Source organism: Oncorhynchus mykiss, chromosome 18, assembly GCF_057628025.1.
Source record: "Oncorhynchus mykiss isolate SJ-2025 chromosome 18, ASM5762802v1, whole genome shotgun sequence".
Lineage (NCBI taxonomy): Eukaryota > Metazoa > Chordata > Actinopteri > Salmoniformes > Salmonidae > Oncorhynchus > Oncorhynchus mykiss.
Window position 1 is genome coordinate 57,037,637 of NC_143039.1, and position 15,930 is coordinate 57,053,566.

The 15,930-nt window shown below is 43.8% G+C and overlaps 1 protein-coding gene across 2 annotated transcripts in view; it reads left to right on the plus strand.

Annotated features, from left to right (window-relative positions):
* Positions 1 to 15,930, plus strand: part of LOC110496423 (ubiquitin-conjugating enzyme E2 E2) — a 60,988-nt gene that overhangs the window by 36,849 nt on the left and 8,209 nt on the right. For both annotated transcript variants that reach the window (XM_090208846.1, XM_036952992.2), the window contains exon 4: positions 14,439 to 14,571. In XM_090208846.1, the coding sequence (XP_090064972.1) occupies positions 14,439 to 14,571 (133 nt within the window). The remainder of the gene's footprint in view (positions 1 to 14,438; positions 14,572 to 15,930) is intronic.

The window sequence follows — 15,930 nt, forward strand, 5'->3', positions numbered from 1 at the left end:
ATCAATGATCTCTCTGTACGTTGCTCTGTTCATCTTTGCCTTGGTCCTGACTAGTCTCCCAGGCCCTGCTGCTGAAAAACATCCCCACAGCATGATGATGCTGCCACTACCATGCTTTACCGTAGGGATGGTGCCAGGTTTCCTCCAGACGTGATGCTTGGCATTCAGGCCAAAGCCTTAGTATAAGGCTGTAATGTAACAAAATGTGGAAAAGGGGAAGGGGTCTGAATACTTTACGAATGCACCATATATATTTATGCTGCATTTCCTCCTCTCACTGTATGTTTATTTATGTTCCCTTTTCTACATTGTTACAACACTATGTAGCCATAATGACATTTGAAATGTCTCTATTCCTTTGAAACTGTTGTGGAGGGTAATGTTTACTGTACAAAATTGTAGTTTATTTAACATTTGTTTATCTATTTCACTTGCTTTGGCAATGAAAACATATGTTTCCCATGCTAATAAAGCCCATGCAATAGGAGGGAGAGAGGGAGAGATTCATGAATTTATTAATTACACTCCCATCTGGTCCACAGAAGCTGAGAGGCCCAGGATTGAGCTCACACAGTGGATCTAATTATCCTCAATCTCAAAACTGAGAGTCACAGCAACCTCAGCTGGGTGGAGGGCCTTTCTCTTCTTTGCTCTTCTCTTTTCACAGACACTCTACAGGTCTTTATCTTATCTCTCGCATCCTCTTCATTCCCCTCTGTGCCTGTTCCCCCACACTCACATACTGCAGAGCCTCATTTCACCATTATCCTTTCCAATTCACCAATCTCCTTGCTTGCCTTTTTTGTCTTTGTCTCTTCTGACATTAGACACAGCTGATTAAGCCTGGCTCTGATGAGGGGGAGTTATGTGACTGAGGTTACCAGTGTTGTTATGCGAGATGCTCATGTCTCTGTGTTGGGTGAGTGATTAGCTCCTCACTAACAGGTTGCCTGCAGTATCCTTTGGTAGTCCTTGGACACACACATCATCATTGTATTACTGACAGAGTCATGTTTGGCTTATACTGTCTCCTTGTATAAGTGTGTATTGAGGAAACAAGAACAGATAGAGTTAGAGAAAAGTTAACATGGCACACTTAATATTATAGTAGTCTAAAATTGTAGAGCCATTTTTGTTGTGTCAACTATTTGGCTTCTTCACTGGCTTTAACAGCCAATATCTCCTCTGTCATCACAGCGATAAACACACAGCCAGATGACTAAAGCTGTCCTGGCTAGCCATCTCTCTCTATAGCTGCCTTCTGTTGTTGTTACAGCTGTACTCAACTAACCAGTTGTGAGGGGAGGTGGACAGAGGCTTGCTGCCTCCCGGCCGACCAATGCCAGCAATGTCCCTGTACTGTGTACATACCTGAGAATGTTATTGACATAAAATATGGCTCGTGGGCCAGAGAGCAAGCTGGAGGGAATGCACAGTAGAGACACTTTTTTATTTATTTAACCATTATTTTACCTGTTACGTTGACTGAGAACATATTCTCATTTACAGCAACAACTTGGGGAATAGTTACAGGGGGGGGGGGGGGGGGGGGGGGGGGCAGGACACCAGGGTTAACACAGGGCAATGTCCCCAATCACTGCCCTGGGGTCATTGGGATATTTTTTTAGACCAGAGAAAAGGGTGCCTCCTACTGGTCGTCCAACACCACTTCCAGCAGCATCTGGTCTCCCATCCAGGGACCAACCAGGACCAACCCTGATTAGCTTCAGAAGGAAGCCAGCAGTGGGATGTAGGGTGGTATGCTGCAGATCAAATCAAATAGAATTCTAATTGTCACATACTTTGTAAACAACAGGCGTAGACTAACAGTGAAATGCTTCGTTACTGGGGTCCTATCAAACAATGCCGAGCTAAAGATAAAATAGAAATAGTGACACAAGGAATAATAAAAAATAATGAGTAAAAATAACATGGCTACAGCTTCCTGAGTGGTGCAGCAGTCTAAGGCTCAGCATCGTAGTGCTAGAGATGTCACTACAGATGTGGGTTCGACAGTGTCGTAGTCGGCCACGACCGGGAGACCCATGAGGTGGCGCACAATTGGCCCAGTGTTTTCTAGGTTAGGGGAGGGTTTGGCCGGTTGGGATGTCCTTGTCCCATCGCACTCTAGCGACTCGTAGTGGTCGGGCCAATGCACGCTTACTTTGGTCGCCAGCTGTACGGCGTTTCCTCCGACACATTCGTGCGCCTGGCTTCCAGGTTAGGCGAGCATTGTGTCAAGAAGCAGTGTGGCTTGGCAGGGTCGTGATTCAGACGACACATGGCTCTCGACCTTCGCTTCTCCCGAATCCCATCGCTGCAACTGCCGTACGGACAAGATTAACTACCAATTGGATATCACGAAATTAGGGAGGGAAAAGGGGGTATAAAGTACCCCAAATATGTTTTTAATAACAAGCAATAACAACTATACAAAGGAGTACCAGGTCTGTTTTCTTAGTGAACTGAGTTCTTAAACTGATGTGGTTTTAGCAATAGTGCTCAGAGGGCCTGAATACACTCACCATACTTGTACTGTGGAAATGATAAACCTCAGTGTTACTCAGTCGTACTGTAGAAATAGACTTCACAGTGTTACTGTCGTACTGTAGAAAGACTTCAGTGTTACTCAGTCGTACTGTAGAAATAGACTTCACAGCGTTACTGTCATACTGTAGAAAGACTTCATTCACAGTGTTACTGTCGTACTGTAGAAATAGACTTCACAGTGTTACTCAGTCGTACTGTAGAAATAGACTTCACAGCGTTACTGTCGTACTGTAGAAATAGACTTCACAGCGTTACTGTCGTACTGTAGAAATAGACTTCACAGCATTACTGTCGTACTGTAGAAATAGACTTCACAGCGTTACTGTCGTACTGTAGAAAGACTTCACAGTGTTACTGTCGTACTGTAGAAATAGACTTCACAGCGTTACTGTCGTACTGTAGAAAGACTTCACAGTGTTACTGTCGTACTGTAGAAATAGGCTTCACAGTGTTACTGTCGTACTGTAGAAATAGACTTCACAGCGTTACTGTCGTACTGTAGAAATAGGCTTCACAGTGTTACTGTCGTACTGTAGAAATAGGCTTCACAGCGTTACTGTCATACTGTAGAAATAGACTTCACAGTGTTACTGTCGTACTGTAGAAATAGACTTCACAGTGTTACTGTCGTACTGTAGAAATAGACTTCACAGCGTTACTGTCGTACTGTAGAAATAGACTTCACAGTGTTACTGTCGTACTGTAGAAATAGACTTCACAGCGTTACTGTCGTACTGTAGAAATAGACTTCACAGCGTTACTGTCGTACTGTAGAAAGACTTCATTCACAGTGTTACTGTCGTACTGTAGAAATAGACTTCACAGTGTTACTCAGTCGTACTGTAGAAATAGACTTCAGTGTTACTCAGTCGTACTGTAGAAATAGACTTCACAGTGTTACTCAGTCGTACTGTAGAAATAGACTTCACAGCGTTACTGTCGTACTGTAGAAATAGACTTCACAGCGTTACTGTCGTACTGTAGAAATAGACTTCACAGCGTTACTGTCGTACTGTAGAAATAGACTTCACAGCGTTACTGTCGTACTGTAGAAAGACTTCAGTGTTACTGTCGTACTGTAGAAATAGACTTCACAGTGTTACTGTCGTACTGTAGAAATAGACTTCACAGCATTCTCCAGATCACCCTGTAATGTGCTCCAGTCAGCCGACTGGGAATGATGATGTACTTCTTATTGTTCGGGGCCTGTGTTCCAACCTACAGTATCCAATCTCTTCCTCCCAGATACCACTGGCAGCTCCAGCCTCTTACGCTGCTTTGCTTTCTAACATGAATAAAAGCACTCATATTAATGGGGAGCAATGTTTCAAGGTTCTGCCCTGTGTTTGTCAAAGTACTGTAGTTTTGCTGTAGAGTGTCTGGGCAGAGGTCACTTTTCCACCAGCTGCAGCTGTATTGATACATTCCTACCAGGACACACACAGTGGAAACTGCCAGGATTCTCTCTAGTCTCTGGTCAATAGCTCATTCTCATGAGACTGTCCTCCTCCACAATGTAAATGGCTGATTCATTGTCTCCATGCCTGCCTAGGTTTAGCTTTCCAGCTGACGTGGCTGTGATAGGATTAAATGATTCAATAACCGGGCTGTTGAATTCTTAATGTGCCCTTTATGCTGCTACACTTCCCCTTTAAACCCTAGTAACCCTGAATGGGCCTATCTCTCCGGGCCGTTTCAGGAGGAGGATGCTGTTTTAAGAGCAGCTAATGGATGGGTGTAAATCAGTGGTGGGCTACTCTTCAAAGCACTAATCCTCTCCTTCACCACCTCTCCTTCACCTCCTCTAAAGTCTCCTCTCCGTCTCTCCTTCACCTCCTCTGTCTCCTCCTCCTTCTATCCTCCTCTCTGTCTCCTCCTCCTTCTATCCTCCTCTCTGTCTCCTCCTCCTTCTATCCTCCTCTCTGTCTCCTCCTTCTATCCTCCTCTCTGTCTCCTCCTCCTTCTATCCTCCTCTCTGTCTCCTCCTCCTTATAACCTCCTCTCTGTCTCCTCCTCCTTATATCCTCCTCTCTGTCTCCTCCTCCTTATATCCTCCTCTCTGTCTCCTCCTCCTTATATCCTCCTCTCTGTCTCCTCCTATCCTCCTCTCTGTCTCCTCCTCCTTCTATCCTCCTCTCTGTCTCCTCCTCTGTCTCCTCCTCTGTCTCCTCCTCCGTCTATCCTCCTCTCTGTCTCCTCCTCCTTCTATCCTCCTCTCTGTCTCCTCTCAGAGGCATTGTTAATAAAAGTAGTAATACTTTATATAAAGCTGACAGGTGTAATTAGTTTTGAAGCATTATGCATTATAAGCATGTGTACGTCAAATGTGTGTGGCCTGGACCCTCCAGGCACTGAGAGTCTCAGACTGGCTCTGCTGCTCATGTGTGTAAACTGTAAACAGTGAACTGTTGGCACCCGGACAAATAGCTTCCAATGCAAACACTGGCCAGGGTAGGATTCCATTACAATTCTGGCATGGAGTCAGTGCAGACACACGCCTGTGGCCTTGCTCCCCTCACAAAGACAGGATATCAGTTTCCTGCTAGGGCTTTCATTTCAGGTGTCTGTCCTCCTCTCCTCCTGCTCTTTCACAGCTGGCACTGAGAGGGAGAACGGGAGAACAGAGGAAAGGTGGAGAATCTCTGTGATCAGGGTCCTCCAACCCTGTCACTTCAGGGACCAGCAGCCATTTCACATTAGCTTTGTTGGTAGAGCATGGCTCTTTGAACGCCAGGGTAGTGGGTTCGATTCCCGGAAATCATTCATATGTAAAATGTATGCATGCATGACTAAGTCGCATTGGATAAAAGCATCTGCTAAATGGCATATATTATTATGTATTTGTTTATTTATTTGGCTAGAATTGTAATTTTTATTGAACCTTTATTTAACAGGGCCGGTAATCAGAAGCTAAGTCCTTGTAGACTAATTAGTGAGAGGTAACAAGCTCCTCTGGAAATTCTCACAACCGCTGAGTCTGCAGGTCTGGCTGCCTGGTCATGTGCCGCCAGCTCTCCCCCTTCCACACACAGCACATGGACTAACACACACACACACATTGCTGTGTGTGCACAGTGTGGAGATGAGAGAAATGCCACCCTCTCTCCCTATCCTTCTCCTTGGGATCTGTGAACAACCAGAGGGGCCAGTTCTTGCATATTATTAATTTGCTTCATGCACTCATTTCTTTTGACTTGCCTGGCTGCATCATTACTTTTGACTTGCCTGGCTGCATCATTACTTTTGACTTGCCTGGCTGCATCATTACTTTTGACTTGCCTGGCTGCATCATTACTTTTGACTTGCCTGGCTGCATCATTACTTTTGACTTGCCTGGCTGCATCATTACTTTGGACTTGCCTGGCTGCATCATTACTTTTGACTTGCCTGGCTGCATCATTACTTGAGGGTTGCAGTTAAAAACCCCTAGAGTCGATTGACATAATACAAAAATCCACAAATGTCTATTTTAAGATGGAGATCTATTTTTTTGTATTGCCTCCATCCACTGCATCCGCCTACAGCGCTGTTTGTTAGACCAGGAGACAACCCCAAAATCAATCAAAAATGTTTTGTAGTGTCCGAACGGGCGTCTGTTGTGTCCGAACGGGCGTCTGTTGTGTCCGAACGGGCGTCTGTTGTGTCCGAACGGGCGTCTGTAGTGTCCAAACGGGCGTCTGTTGTGTCCGAACGGGCGTCTGTTGTGTCCGAACGGGCGTCTGTAGTGTCCGAACGGGCGTCTGTAGTGTCCGAACGGGCGTCTGTTGTGTCCGAACGGGCGTCTGTAGTGTCCGAACGGGCGTCTGTAGTGTCCGAACGGGCGTCTGTAGTGTCCGAACGGGCGTCTGTAGTGTCCGAACGGGCGTCTGTAGTGTCCGAACGGGCGTCTGTTGTGTCCGAACGGGCGTCTGTTGTGTCCGAACGGGCGTCTGAACGTCTGACTCGCCGATACGCCAACATCTGCCTGTAGTCTCCGAACCATTTGGGATACGAACTAACATGATCCCACTATGGAACGGGGAGACTCTCACGAACATGATGGTGTCGTCCGTTTTGCGGGACTCATCTGAAGGTAACCTGATACAGGTTACATTTTTTTATGGAAGTATGATATGATAAAGGACAGACACTTCAAAACCAAAAAATAAATCATAAGGAATGTCTGTTTTGCCATTTATGAATGTGTTATTCAATGCATTTCTATGGGCTACAGTAGTAAAGGCCCAATTCAATATTTTATCAAACAATGTTTTAAAATTCCAAATTAAGTAGCAGGAATCATGGCTCTGCTCTCACTGATGTTAGGAAGGAGCACTTCTATATAGCTTTTACAATGGCTACAATGGTTTTTGAAGTGTGTATGAGATTTGAAAGAGTGTGAGAGCTTGGAGACCGTTTGTGTGCGTGTTGCTGGATAGGGATGGCTATGGAGTCTCCTTACAGAACAATGGTAGTTGTAGAACCAATAAAGAGTGTATAATACTCTACATTCAAGCTGTTTGATTTGACGTCCTCCTCAGATCACTGTCTGTCTCCACACGTCCGCTCAGCTCTAAACCCTAGGGACCCTGGTCCACCCGGTCTGCCTCGAACTCATCTTCACTCGATATGGTTAAGTAGGCGGTCAGACAGCTGTGCTCCAGTTGATCTCTCTTCCTTTGTGTGTGTGTGTGTGCGTGTGTGTGTGTGTGTGTTGACATCTCCTGTTCTCCAATCTTTCTCCCTCTTTTCCTCTGACTCCCACTCTCTTCTCTCTGCAGTCTGTTTTATTGCTCACTGTTAGTGTTTTAACACCTACACGTTAATGTTAATGAATGACCCGTTCTGTGCAGTAATGGCAACCTGAGAGGTTATCATCACTCAAGTGATCACTGGGGAAGCTTGGGGTGCAGGTAATAACCTGGACTGGGAGCTTCTTGTCTATTTATTTACAGAGCAGCAAAATATTCCGAGGGATAATGGGCTGCTGTAGCTAGGGCGTTTTTAAACATAACCCAGACGACAGAGACAGAAATGGAGAGACTCAGACAGACTCTCTTTTGATGTGGTTCAGGGGAGGAGCAGGAGGAGAAAAAGAGAAGGTTGATGGTTATGAAGCTTGTGACTGCACTAAGACAGTTACCCGAAAGTCTTTAAAACGTGCATAGCTGGGAAAAAACGCAATGTTATCACGTTTCCAAAGACCACATTCATAGTTAAACCTGCATATGTCGACTCAATGGGAAATTACCTTTTTAAATGTCTAGATCTTGTCATACCAAATAATTCACAAAGCAAAATAGTTGATTTTATTCCCTTCTGATGATTGAAGTTGATAATTCTCTCTTTATATGGGGGTAAGTGTGGGTGGGTGGCATGTAGGCCTAATGCACTTTATGCTGTCTGATACTGTCTGCAATATGTAACTAATAAAGTTGTCACTTGATTTCCACATGATCTGTTTACAATAATTAAATTGGCGGAAGTCATACAAGTGGAAGTTATGAACCAAATTACAAACCATTGATGCATGACTGTTAGCAATTCAGTATTTATTCCAATCAAGGAACGCGCGCACACACACACATTCTCCAGGGATGGGTTGGTCGGCATTGCCCAAGACAATGGGGACACAATTGGTTTACCACTCATTGAAAGGTCAAAGGGCATCAGATCTCTTTCTTTCTCCCTTGTCTCGCTCGCTCGCTCTCTCTCTCCCCACTCCTATCCCCTTTCTTCTCCCTCTTCCCAGCCTGCATTTTGCTCCTGAGGATCTGTGCATTGTGAGCAATTAGCTGGCCAAATGAGGACACATAAAGACCAATAACAAGCAGACACAGGCCTTTTAGCTGGAAGGAACAAAAGACTGAAAATAGCTTTTCTGTCGGAGGGATTTGGGTGTTTTATCCTCTTTCTGGGCCTTTAACAGTGACCTCAAGCTGATGATTTATTATGAAGGAGACTCAATGATGGTGTTGCTGATTGTTCACTATAATGATCCTCGTGTGTGTGTGTGTGAGTGTGTGTGTGCGTGTGCGTTCGTTGATGATTGGTCACTATAATGATTCTCGTGTGTGTGTGTGTGTGTGTGCATGCGTTGATGATTGGTTACTTATGGTCCTCAGGCTAGACCTGCTCTAACTGAAGCATCATCAAGGCGTTTATGACACCAATGAAAGACGATGTAACCAATTCACGTTGACCAGTCAATAATAACCACCTTGTTGGTTCCCTCTTTTGATGATGATTGACATCACAGAGATCGATGTAGAATCTGAGTAATTCCAATCTGGATGGACATTTTAATAGGTTAAACCAGGTCAAAGGTCATAGCAATCACAGGGATGATTGAACCACAATCACAAGGTCACGGTTAATATTAAGGTTAATCAATGTGTTAGTGAAACAAGGTAAGAGCAAGGGAGAGGAGAGTGGGGGGGGGGGGGAGAGTAGGGGGAGAGGAGAGTGATAACTGACAGGTGTAGGGATTGGGTTTGAAATGTGTCTCTGTGCTGAGGTAGCTAGCTGGTACAATATCATATATCCGTAGGCAGGTATAATCCAGTTAGCCCATAATCTGGAATGGGAGGGATTAGCTTTCCATGGAGTATAAGTACATGGTAATACTGCTGTACTCCCACAGTCTGTGTGTGTGTGTGTGTCTGTCTGTCTGCTGGTGTGTCATCCTCTCTCAAGGAGTTATGCAGGGTAAGCACTCAGGATATGCTCCTTAGTGAATTGTTATTCCCTTGTGATTTGTTGCCATCCATGCAGTACCCTTGAGCCTAAAAACACACAACACTTCACATATAATATAACACTCCATGAATAGCAGTGGTGAACCATGACTATAGGACCTAGGACTTCAGAGGGATGAAAAAAGTAAGGAATCAAGAAAATAACAGAAATGTAGCATCACTTAATGCGCCCGACATCACATCTTCTGTAGTTGGGCCATTCTATTTCTAGTGAAGAAAGAGCAATGCTTTTTGATGACATGATAAATGATTCAAACAGGCCTGGCTGTGCTTCGGGCTGCCACACACACACACACACACACACACACACACAGAACCTGCATGGACACAATATGTGACACACCATATAAAATAATACGACCAGCTAAACAAAACACACTGTTTACACAAACCAAGATTGCTAACACCACTATCACACTGTCACCAATAGCGACAACAACAGTGTCACATCAAAGGTGACAGGCTCATGGTGCTGAAAGGACTGCTACCGTAATATCCGTGTTCTCCATGGCACTGAAGGAGACACACTTTTGTTCAAACACAGACACGGCTGATTTTTATTTTAATCACGTTCATCCCACTAACCGGTGATCTAAAGTTTAAATGTAAGTGTTTCAGTCATTATTTTCAGAGAGCCAGCTATCAAGGGAGCTGTAACAACAACAACAACAACAATGTTTCAGTCATTATTTTCAGAGAGCCAGCTATCAAGGGAGCTGTAACAACAACAACAATGTTTCAGTCATTATTTTCAGAGAGCCAGCTATCAAGGGAGCTGTAACAACAACCGTGTTTCAGTCATTCTTTTCAGAGAGCCAGCTATCAAGGGAGCTGTAACAACAACAACAACAATGTTTCAGTCATTATTTTCAGAGAGCCAGCTATCAAGGGAGCTGTAACAACAACAACAACAACAATGTTTCAGTCATTATTTTCAGAGAGCCAGCTATCAAGGGAGCTGTAACAACAACAACAATGTTTCAGTCATTATTTTCAGAGAGCCAGCTATCAAGGGAGCTGTAACAACAACCGTGTTTCAGTCATTCTTTTCAGAGAGCCAGCTATCAAGGGAGCTGTAACAACAACAACAACAATGTTTCAGTCATTATTTTCAGAGAGCCAGCTATCAAGGGAGCTGTAACAACAACAACAACAACAATGTTTCAGTCATTATTTTCAGAGAGCCAGCTATCAAGGGAGCTGTAACAACAACAACAATGTTTCAGTCATTATTTTCAGAGAGCCAGCTATCAAGGGAGCTGTAACAACAACAACAATGTTTCAGTCATTCTTTTCAGAGAGCTAGCTATCAAGGGAGCTGTAACAACAACAACAACAATGTTTCAGTCATTATTTTCAGAGAGCCAGCTAACAAGGGAGCTGTAACAACAACAACAATGTTTCAGTCATTCTTTTCAGAGAGCTAGCTATCAAGGGAGCTGTAACAACAACAACAACAATGTTTCAGTCATTATTTTCAGAGAGCCAGCTATCAAGGGAGCTGTAACAACAACAACAATGTTTCAGTCATTATTTTCAGAGAGCTAGCTATCAAGGGAGCTGTAACAACAACAACAACCGTGTTTCAGTCATTATTTTCAGAGAGCCAGCTAACAAGGGAGCTGTAACAACAACAACAATGTTTCAGTCATTATTTTCAGAGAGCTAGCTATCAAGGGAGCTGTAACAACAACAACAATGTTTCAGTCATTATTTTCAGAGAGCCAGCTATCAAGGGAGCTGTAACAACAACAACAATGTTTCAGTCATTCTTTTCAGAGAGCTAGCTATCAAGGGAGCTGTAACAACAACAACAACAATGTTTCAGTCATTATTTTCAGAGAGCCAGCTATCAAGGGAGCTGTAACAACAACAACAATGTTTCAGTCATTATTTTCAGAGAGCTAGCTATCAAGGGAGCTGTAACAACAACAACAACCGTGTTTCAGTCATTATTTTCAGAGAGCCAGCTAACAAGGGAGCTGTAACAACAACAACAATGTTTCAGTCATTATTTTCAGAGAGCTAGCTATCAAGGGAGCTGTAACAACAACAACAACAATGTTTCAGTCATTATTTTCAGAGAGCCAGCTATCAAGGGAGCTGTAACAACAACCGTGTTTCAGTCATTATTTTCAGAGAGCCAGCTAACAAGGGAGCTGTAACAACAACAACAATGTTTCAGTCATTATTTTCAGAGAGCCAGCTAACAAGGGAGCTGTAACAACAACAACAATGTTTCAGTCATTATTTTCAGAGAGCCAGCTAACAAGGGAGCTGTAACAACAACAACAATGTTTCAGTCATTATTTTCAGAGAGCTAGCTATCAAGGGAGCTGTAACAACAACAACAATGTTTCAGTCATTATTTTCAGAGAGCCAGCTAACAAGGGAGCTGTAACAACAACAACAATGTTTCAGTCATTATTTTCAGAGAGCCAGCTAACAAGGGAGCTGTAACAACAACAACAATGTTTCAGTCATTATTTTCAGAGAGCTAGCTATCAAGGGAGCTGTAACAACAACCGTGTTTCAGTCATTATTTTCAGAGCTCGCTAACACCAAGGGAGCTGTAACAACAACCGTGTTTCAGTCATTATTTTCAGAGCTCGCTAACACCAAGGGAGCTGTAACAACAACCGTGTTTCAGTCATTATTTTCAGAGCTCGCTAACACCAAGGGAGCTGTAACAACAACCGTGTTTCAGTCATTATTTTCAGAGCTCGCTAACACCAAGGGAGCTGTAACAACAACCGTGTTTCAGTCATTATTTTCAGAGCTCGCTAACACCAAGGGAGCTGTAACAACAACCGTGTTTCAGTCATTATTTTCAGAGCTCGCTAACACCAAGGGAGCTGTAACAACAACCGTGTTTCAGTCATTATTTTCAGAGCTCGCTAACACCAAGGGAGCTGTAACAACAACAATGTTTCAGTCATTATTTTCAGAGAGACAGCTGTCACTCCCCAGATGATGATCATGTGATTGAGAAGGCCTAGACAATACACCTCTTCCTTTTTCCCCCCTTCTTTTTTTTAAACAGTCCCAACCATTCCAAGTCAAAATGTAATTGGTTCATTCTACTGTCACTCAAATTCTGCTTTAATACAGTTGAATGGCAGAGGCCTTCTATCCAGCTTCTGAAGGCCTATTCAATGGATGGCTGAGCTAGCTAGATTTTTATACCCAGAGACCACAAAATAAAATCCTGATTGGATATTTGTTTCTCTTTATTATTAACCCTTTTCTTTTTAACACAAACTAAAGAGTTAAATTAGATCATTCAAATAATTGTAAAGATGAAATGAAATAGAAATTAAAATAGAACTGTATGTACATTTTTTATGAATCCTTAGGCCTTCTCTGGATAGTACAAAGTGTGCTAGTGTAAGATATAGCTGAAGCTACTTTTAGATATGGGCATGTATCCAATGAGCACACGTCTCTTCTAAGTGCTAGGTTAGTGAGAACTGGAGTACAGCTGGCATACAGCTCACCATGCCTTCTTCTGCCTCACTCTCGCTCTCTGACACTCTTTTCTCTTTCTACATTCCCCTCCCGCTCTCCCTCTTATGCTTTCTGTGTGTGTGTGCGCGTGTGCGCAACAGGAGAGGTAGTGGTGTCAGGGATATCCTCTTGTCATACAACACTTCCCTCTGACTGTCTGGGACATCTCCTCTATCCATACTGCTACCAGTGTCTGTCTGGGACATCTCCTCTATCCATACTGCTACCAGCGCATTTCAGAGCTCATCTCTGTAGTGAGGAAGCATCTCTGTAGTGAGGGATTGTCCAATCCCTGCAGCCGTCTGTGATAGTTCCTGTTTTTTTGCGTGTGATGCCCAGCTGCCGCCTGAGTAAAAAAAAAAATCAGGAACTCCCGTGAGTCGATGAGGGAGGATGGGTGGGGGGGCGGTAGGACTGTGGGATGTTATGGGGGAGGGAGGGGCAGGGGGAGAAGGTAGGGAGGAGTGAGGGATGAGGAAGCCCTGGCAGAAAAAAAGACTGTCTTTGTGATCGTAATATTACATCATCAACCGTCTCTGATATCAGTGAGGCCTGTTTCTACACCATTTATAATTTTATGGGGTGTTATGCTTTTACTTCCCACTATGGTGCTGGAGTGAGGACAGGTCATAAACATTGATAGAGCACAGTACTTCTTTGTTACTGGATAGGGAACCAGTGGTTCCACAAGCCTGGGTTATACATGGGTGTCGCTGTTGGTGCTCTAAACATACCCAGATGCGGTCTGTAGCTTAGAGACTTACTGTGGGAAGAGAGGGGAGAAAATCACTATTTTAGCCAACCATAAGAGGACTAGGAGAGAGTGCCATGTGGAACGTCTGTCTCAACCTCCTATAGCAATGGGTTGATTTGACCCACAAACATAGATCTCTCCTAACCACTAAGTCATGTTGTGCAACAACTGCCTAGACCGTGACCACGACCAAAACTATTTACTACTACCAAGCTGTCTGTCTCCTGGAGGCACACCCTCTCTCTCTCTCTCTCTCTCTCTCTCTCTCTCTCTCTCGCTCTCTTTCAACTTGTTTCCCACAATTCCTCACTGTGTCCAAAATGAGCAAGACAGAAAATACAGAGGCCTACCTCTTTACTACGGACTACAGTTTAAAATGAACGGCTTTAGTGATACACTCACTCGCATTGCATTAATGCCTCCCCTCTCGCTCTCTTTCCACTGCTTTGGCCCACCTCTCTCCCCATCGCTCTCTTTCTAAAATAGGATTTGATTATTTGTCCTCTTCACTATGTGTAGGAGGAGGAAACGTAACAATGAGACTCGGCAGCAGCCAGCTGCTCTCTAGTCTACACTAGTTCTCATGTACTACAGGGAGTGCAATCTGGTGTGTGTGTGTGTGTGTGTGTGTGTGTGTGTGTGTGTGTGTGTGTGTGTGTGTGTGTGTGTATAGATAACTGCATAGAGATGCCATGGGCATGTATCTGGTAAAAAGGAGTTATACGAAATGGTTTGGTTGATAATAAGAGAGAGATCATTCAGGCTTCTCTCTTTATCTTTCACAAAACACACACTGCTGAATCAGGAATTGAGTCACAGAATTAAAATGTAATGTCCTGCTTTCTAAATATATTCTGTATATTGAATTTCTTCCTTCTGTGCCCATGCAGTGCTGGTCCGAAAGGAGACAACATCTATGAGTGGAGATCCACCATCCTGGGGCCACCAGGCTCTGTGTACGAGGGAGGGGTCTTCTTCCTAGATATCGCCTTTACACCAGACTACCCCTTCAAACCACCCAAGGTAAACACATGTGCATACACACACACACACACACACACACACACACAGGTATGTATGCTAGACTAGTGCTTGCTCAGGAGCCCATGTTGACTGATTCTGTTTTATTTTTGATTTGGGCCTTGGGTTAGGCTTTGAGGGCGTGAAATACTAAACATCTGCACGACACCGGCTACTTTAGAGACAAACATTAACAGTGCATCAATGGCTACTCTGAAACACAAATAGACAAGTACAGTTGGGGTCGGAAGTTTTCATACACCGTAGTCAAATATATTTAAACTCAGTTTTTCACAATTCCTGACATTTAATCAGAGTAAAAATTCCCTGTCTTAGGTCAGTTAGGATCACCACTTTATTTCAAGAATGTGAAATGTCAGAATAATAGTAGAGAGAATGATTAATTTCAGCTTTTATTTCTTTCATCACATTCCCAGTGGGTCAGAAGCTTACATACACTCAATTAGTATTTGGTAGCATTGCCTTTAAATTGTTTAACTTGGGTCAAACGTTTTGGGTAGCCTTCCACAAGCTTCCCACAATAAGTTGGGTGAATTCCTCCTGACAGAGCTGGTGTAACTGAGTCAGGTTTTTAGGCCTCCTTGCTCGCACATGCTTTTTCAGTTCTGCCTACAAATTTTCTATAGGATTGAGGTCAGGGCTTTGTGATGGCCACTCCAATACCTTGACTTTGTTGTCCTTAAGCCATTTTGCCACAACTTTGGAAGTATGCTTGGGGTCATTGTCCATTTGGAAGACCCATTCGTGACCAAGCTTGAACTTCCTGACTGATGTCTTGAGATGTTGCTTCAATATATCCACATCATTTTCCTCCCTCATGGTGCCATCTATTTTGTGAAGTGCACCAGTCCCTCCTGCAGCAAAGCATCTCCACAACATGATGCTGCCACTCCTGTGCGTCACAGTTGGGATGGGGTTCTTCGGCATGCAAGCCTCCCCCTTTTCCTCCAAACATAACAATGGTCATTATGGCCAAACAGTTCTGTCAGACCAGAGGACATTTCTCCAAAAAGTACGATCTTTGTCCCCGTGTTCAGTTGCAAACCATAGTCTGGCTTTTTTATGGCAGTTTCGGAGCAGTGGCTTCTTCCTTGCTGAGCGGCCTTTCAGGTTATGTCGCTATAGGACTCTTTTTATTGTGGATATCGATACTTTTGTACCTGTTTCCTACAGCACCTTCACAAGGTCCTTTGCTGTTGTTCTGGGATTGATTTGTACTTTTCACACCAAAGCATGTTCATCTCTAGGAGACAGAACACATCTCCTTCCTGAGCGGTATGATGGCTGTGTGGTTCCAAGGTGTTTATACTTGCGTATTATTGTTTGTACAGATGAACGTGG